Source organism: Acipenser ruthenus, chromosome 5, assembly GCF_902713425.1.
Source record: "Acipenser ruthenus chromosome 5, fAciRut3.2 maternal haplotype, whole genome shotgun sequence".
NCBI classification, from domain to species: domain Eukaryota; kingdom Metazoa; phylum Chordata; class Actinopteri; order Acipenseriformes; family Acipenseridae; genus Acipenser; species Acipenser ruthenus.
In genome coordinates, this window is record NC_081193.1 from 67,157,215 (window position 1) to 67,164,107 (window position 6,893).

At 35.9% G+C, this 6,893-nt stretch overlaps 1 protein-coding gene across 1 annotated transcript; it reads right to left on the reverse strand.

The window, feature by feature from the left end:
• Positions 1 to 250: 250 nt before the first annotated feature.
• On the reverse strand, positions 251 to 4,861 carry LOC117402363 (molecular chaperone MKKS). Its single transcript, XM_034003422.3, has 4 exons — positions 3,868 to 4,861; positions 2,603 to 2,784; positions 1,594 to 1,704; positions 251 to 799 (listed from the first exon to the last, which is right to left on the reverse strand). The coding sequence occupies exons 1-4, from the start codon at positions 4,847 to 4,849 to the stop codon at positions 359 to 361; spliced, it is 1,716 nt and encodes a 571-aa protein (XP_033859313.1). The 5' UTR covers positions 4,850 to 4,861; the 3' UTR covers positions 251 to 358.
• Positions 4,862 to 6,893: the final 2,032 nt, after the last annotated feature.

The following is a 6,893-nucleotide window of genomic DNA, read 5'->3' on the forward strand; positions in this document are numbered from 1 at the left end:
ATCCAATATGGCTGCCGAACCATATAACTTGCGCAAATTTGCTGAATATCACCGACTATCATCCATAGGCATCTACCAGTGTACCGAATTTCGTGAGTTTTTGAGCATGTTTTGGCAGAAAAAAAAAAATAATAATAATCCTAACAAAAACAATAGGCATCCCCAGCCTACGGCTTGGAAGCCTAATTAAGCCTCCAATGACTTATCTTACTAAACAGAGGTTTCTGTTAAGAGAAAATAACCAGGACAATTCTGCTTTACAACATACAATATTTATTTGCAATCCTGAATGTTTTACAGATTTTCATACAAAAAAAAGCAGTGTTATTTGAAAAAAAAGGATAACTAACAAAAACTGCTAATTAACATCCTGTATGATGTATTTGAGATCCAAGATGAGATTTGCTGTCTCGACTGCTATCTGCAAAGCATTGATTTTTGCTGGAAAGGAGTCCAATACAAAAAGATCAGGGGTGGTTTCTTCAAACTGGCTGCAATCTGCTCCAGGAGTAAGAGAGGGATACTTATCACCCAAAATAGCCCAGTCCAGACTCTGATGTTTCTCAAACAGCCCGCAGCCACAGCTGTTAACCAAATCTTTCCAGTAAGAATCGAGAGGACTGCTGGCCTGAACGAACCACCGATGACCATGGGACAGATCTACAAGACTTTCACCACCATCGTGCTCCAAGGAACGCGCAAGAGACTCTAATGAGCGGCAAAAGCTGTCAACGGCCAGCTGGTACTCGGTATAGGAGCAGGCAAGGTCTGACAGGACGTCTTCAATCCTGTTAGTGCACTGGAAAACAAGTTATTTTAAACATTTAAAATAAATGTTTTGCCACAATCATGTAATGCATTGATACAAAATTAATTGATTTAAATAATATTCAGTTCTAGTACACCTTTACATCCTTACATTTCAACCAGAACCGTTTCAGTCACAAATGATTACATCTAAAAGAAACTTAAGGAGGACAAATATTTTGGCTTTCTGCATTCATTAATGTGGTATGCACATTTATTCATCTGGTTTGAATATTTTCAAGGAAATGCCTGTAGTACATTTTTTAAAGAATAAGAACGTTTTGCAAAAGGAGACACAAACAATTAAGTAATCTAATTCAATTAATTTGTTTCTCATTTTGGAACATTAAAGTGGATTATTTTTCCATTAAAAAATAGTTATATAAAACAGCCCAAAGACACTCTTGTTTTTTATACTGTTTTACACAACCATTTTCTAAATCAAACCTCTTGTCTTTTTCCACAGATGTTTCCAGTGAAGTGAAGGACCCATGAAGAAAATGAACAAGGCAATCAGATATATTTTTATTTTTTATAATGTAGTTTATCTCAGAATAGAAGATGCAGCACTTCTTATATTTGAATGCATAATAAACTGGGCTCTTTCTTACTAAAATTGCTGCTCAAAACAGTATAAATGTTAAATATCTACTAAACAATGACACACTGATTACAAATATAAATATTAAAACTGACTCCCAGTTTATTTCTGTCCATCACACCTAAAACATTTACCAGTCTAATAAACAATGAATGCCCAAATTTGACTTTTATCCAGATACAAACCTTGCTTCTAATGTAGGATGCTAAATGTGTTTCTGTGCATCCACCACCAAGTAGTGCAAATGGCTTTGTGAGTGAAAGTCTTAGCACATCCTCTGCAGTCTGACATGCAATCTGTAACAAAATATTGTATTTGTAATTAGATGATGATGATTCTTCTTCTTTAAAGCTCTATTTACAATGGTCCGTTATCAACATTTTTACATTTTGTTGTTGCTCCAGCGGTCCTTAGAGCTGTGCCCTTGGGCAAAATTGTACCTACAAGGCCAGAGTTGTGCATGTAATGCCATCTGACACAATCCTGAAGACTGCAATACTGATGCTGTGGCAGAGGAACTAAAGTCAATCTTGCTCTCCAGCCACATGATAATAATTTGTTGTTAAATGTCAAGAGTGAACAATGATCCTTCCCTCACATTTATAAGAAATACACATTTGTACCCATGGCCAAAAAATAAATCTGGATTTTAAAAAATATATATTGTACAAAACAAATACACCGTCTATCACACTAGTATCTTAAATCAATTAGGTAGTGATCATTTTGAGTTGAATGCAATCTAAATCTTACCACAACAGCAGTCTTTCAGTCTTGTAAACAGATTACAGGTACATTTGTATCATGCAAACATTTCATCTTGCAGATGGCATTAAGGTAACAAATAAAATGAACCGCACATTATTTTTGCCAATGCCTGTGTGATTATTACTTGAGTAATTCTTCACCATTAAAAGACAAAATAATTTCATTTTTAGCAATACCACATTATAGCATACAAAATGCCATATTATAGCATACATACAATCACAGGTTATTTTCTAACAGTTTTAAAGCTTAATTTTAAAAAATTATGAGGTGAAAAAAAAACCATTTTTATTGCAAAAGGATTGTGTCAAGGATTATGTCCTTGAAAGAAAATAATTCTGAATAGTCCCACAATATATTTTTATTGTTAAATGAAAAGTTGTACAAGTCATCTTTCATACTATGTTGAATTAGAAAGAAGCCTACCTTGAGTTCACTCAATGTGGTCTCATTCCTGTTACAGAGGACCAAGCTGCAGACTGTTGAATCCTCACCAGGAATTAAATGGAGCAACTCTTTAGACCCAAAACTCACAACACAAAGGTCCTTCAGCAGCCCATAGCAGTTGGAAGGAACAGCGGATTGATATGAAGCTACAGATTGTGCACCTATGTGTTTAAAAAAAAAAAAAGCTTAAACTCAGTTAAGCCAATGAAATATTCTCTAGTTTAAAAAAAACAAACAAACAAAAAAAAAACTTATGTATTGAAATAGATAAGAATGTTTGTATACATTTAAATGCTGGCTTACTGTATAGTATACATAGGGCTTCTGATTTACCACCTTCAATCACATCTGAGAAACGTGTTAATAAAAACATGTATACATGTGAAACAACTAAATGGGCTTTTAAATTGGCCAAGCCTTAATTTTTCATTTACAAGCACAACATAGAAACGAGATCACAAGATTAAGCGAATAATATTTATGAAAGCTAGAATGTAAAATAAAGTATTTTATGCTCGACACAGTATTACAATTGTTAGATGTATTTACATTAATAAAGATGAGTCGGTTCTGCATTTAAATTCTTCTTCTTATTATTATTTATTTCTTAGCAGACGCCCTTATCCATGAAAGTAAATCATGATTTAAAAGCCCATTTAGTTGTTTCACAGAAAAAAAAGAAAATTAAATCATTTTTACTATTTACGCGTTTCTCAGTTGTGATTGAGATACACAAATGGCTTCAATTACATTTTTAAAGGAGTAGAAAAGTCAGGGTAAAACACAGAAAATCAGCAGTCCTAAGTATACAATATTATATCCTAGTCTAAAAGCAAACTACAAGTGCAATATTGGTGCAATTTACTTTTTTCTAGGAGGCCAACTATAATGAAATAAAAAGCAGCACTGATGAAGAATGACAGTGGGTTTCTCAAATGAAACATTGGACCACACTGTTGGCTCATTTCATTACTATCAGGAAGTGGTTGTAAGAAAGCCTTCAGCAATAGATGGGTAACTTGTCTATAGTAGCCACTGTAATGAATTCCTATATACAGAGTGCTTCTAAAATTACTTGGATTCTAAACATCCAGATTTGCCACATGTTTGCGCCACACTGTCAAAACTTATATTGTGGCCTATATAATGCGCTGAGCATGGATTAATCTACAGGTCATTACGTGCAATGTGTACACCTCTTCATTTTTTATTTTTATTTTGCTTGCTATCAAGTAATTATTTACCTGTCATTTGGACCAGTGGCTCCATCAGGGCAGATCCTAATCGGTCTACAACAATCACATTTTGCTCTTGCAGGTACTGTTTCAACACAGGATGAACCACCTTCTGACACACCAAAAGGCCTACACACTCGCTGACCATCTGCTTGCCCACTCTAAGTAGCTGCTCCAGAATGGCCGCTTCTGGGGACACAGTACAACTTATTTCCACGGTTCCATCAGCAGCATCAGAAAGATCCCCAGACATTGAAACATTGAAGACTGCCACATTAATGCAACTCGAAGAAAGTCTCTTTATGTTGGAGAGTGGCAGTGCCTCTGGCATTTGTACAAGTAAACCAGAGAGTACAGCAGTGTCCTGTGCTATGTTTCCCTCAATAGGAACTATGACCACCTTCCCTAAACAAGCATTAGGTCCCACCGTACATGGAACTGTGCGTAAGAAAGCCTTCAACACCATTGAACTTATGTATTCTCCCTCTTTAAAGGTGAGCATGCAAGCTGGCTTGCTAGCTATCACTGTGCGTGCTAGCGCTAATAGAGTCTGGCTGCTTTTGAAATCAACTTTCACTCTGCAGCTACAGTCCTCGCTGTTTAAATAGGCAATACTTAAGTTTAAAAGTTGTCTGTATATTTTAATAACTGAACTGCTCGCCATATTTAACCTCTGTGTATTTTCAATCAAGGTGCAGCCAAGGATTGCTGCAAACAAACCACAATCGCTAAATCGAGACACATGGTTCATAACAGATGCAGCCAGCAGCTTCAGCACTGGATGGGACAAAGGAACCCCATTCAGCAAAACTGCAGATGATGAAGTGGTCTGAACACGACCTCCCCGGTTGTTATGTATGAGCTTCAGTCTGCCACAAGGACCATAACACGATTTGAGGATTTCTCTAAATACAGACAGTGTTTGACACACTTCATCTGTTAAAGGTCCGTCACTACAAAGCGATGGCTTTTTGGGTGCAAGGCGAGACATCAGTCACATAGCATTAACACTTTAAAGAAAAAAAAAAAAAAAGGTATTTGGTGTTTAAAATCATAGAAAGTTTATTCTATTTCCATTGGGAAACTGAACCTACATTGAAAGGTTTGACGGTACAGAATTACCTTATGAATGACTTATTTCAAAACTTCTCTATAAATAAAATTCAAAATTAATTAAATAATGATGCTTGACACATGCTGATTTAGGTTAATCAGTCGATGACATTCTTCTGTTTTGATTCCAGGTTTGTTTGAGTTGAGCTTTTCACAGCCTTCTGCATTAGGTGTGTGCCCAGGTGAATGCCAAGAAAGGAAAGTCCTGCAACAAGGAGCCAGTTTTTTCTTAACCAACTTCTGTTCTTCATTTTTATTAACCTTAAGAGTCTTCCAGCTTTGTATATACAATTCTCAATTTAGACCTGAAATATATTCAAAAGAACACATATATTACACAGCCAAACAAAAAAACGACAATTGTATGTATATATAGGGAGATTATTTTATTACCCAAGATCAGAAGCCTTGTTACTGCTTTCCCTTTGGTTGATTGTCCTGCTGTGCAACATATGCCACAATGCCAGGTTCTGGAATGGAATTGTCGCCCTTCTTATGGAAGATTGGATTCGACTTGATGCTGTACCAACCCCAGTGTACTAGTCCAAGACTTGATCCCATTACAATCAACACTTTGTAGTTTTTCCAAATGCTTTCCAGACCCATAGTATGGCTGTAGCCGAACCTTAAAAAAAAAAAAAAAACTTGCTTTTAGTAGCATTAAAACTGAGATAGGCCTAAATCTCAAACTGCGTTTTATTAATGCTAGCGGCACAATTAAAATCTACAGTCTTTGAAAAAGTGTTGGGATCAACTGGACACCAAGAAAGAAAGAAAAAAAATTCTGGCAATTTACTAAGAGTAATTTATAATCTGTATTCAATTATATAGAATTACACGATCAAATAATACAGTGTAATGTATCAAAAACTGTATATATATGCACGTGAATATTATATTATTCATAATGATATTACACAAGCGCTACAATACACAGGTTAAATAACATATTCATTAGTAATGGTAAACACCTGTTCCTGAATATCGTTTCAATGGTAGTAAGTTTATCTTACAGGCAAAACCTCTCGGTCAGTAAAAAAATTAAACTCTTTACTCGTCCTCTGTTTTCTTGAGTTAAATCAATCAAACGCAGAATTTAAAGCAAAAAAAAAGACTCACCTTCACAGTTCTGCAGTTTCACCAAGGGCAACCATTTTGGGGTCTTTCTCTAAGCCTGGGTGACTAGCAAATGTCCCGAATAAAAATTGTAAACAATTGTCAAGACATTAAGAACATGTCAATAGCATGAATATAAATAAACAAATAATGCATTTTCTATATCATGCATTTTTAAAGGTATTTAATCTAAAGACATCCACGCGCCATTTTTTGTCAAAAATAATGTACGTAGTGTAGTTTTTACTATAATTATCATTTATACATTGCAGCAAACTGGTAACCAAGCACATTAAACAGAGACAAGCATTCGAAAGCCAAACTGAAAATGGCACAACTTGGTGGTCTCGGTTTCTATGGCAGCCTGGAGTGCTCGGGGTCCTTATACCAAAACTACGTCACGAGTTTTCAAACCAGCTGGCGGAAACTAAATGGTGGACAAAATAGAGTATTACTATTACAGTATGTGCAGTGTTATTTATGTTTATTTCCTTGTAGAACTGAACACACACACACACAAACACACAGAGCGCCGACGATTTATTATACAACTTTGTGTCCGAGAGAAGGGGTTATGCATTTTATCAATGCAACTCACTGGTCATTCAGTGTACTGGGTTGTTTCTGAATATAGCTATACATTTGGTATTATATCAGTCAGTGCACCTCTGCCTCTGGCTTCATTGTTGATGCACTCTGATTGAGCATTACGCGTCGGTCTCGAAACCTGCGTTTAACAAGACACATCTGAGCTTGTTACGTCTACACTGTGGCTCAAGCTTAAATTAAAACCTGGAACGTGTGCA

Excerpts from the sequence above, each read along its gene's own strand:
- LOC117402363 (XM_034003422.3), bottom strand. The coding sequence starts at position 4,849 with ATGTCTCGCCTTGCACCCAAAAAGCCATCGCTTTGTAGTGACGGACCT. Across the intron at positions 2,785-3,867 it reads GCCACTGGTCCAAATGACAG|GTGCACAATCTGTAGCTTCA; the intron begins GTAAATAATTAC and ends TTAAACACATAG. Across the intron at positions 800-1,593 it reads CATCCTACATTAGAAGCAAG|TGCACTAACAGGATTGAAGA; the intron begins GTTTGTATCTGG and ends CTTGTTTTCCAG.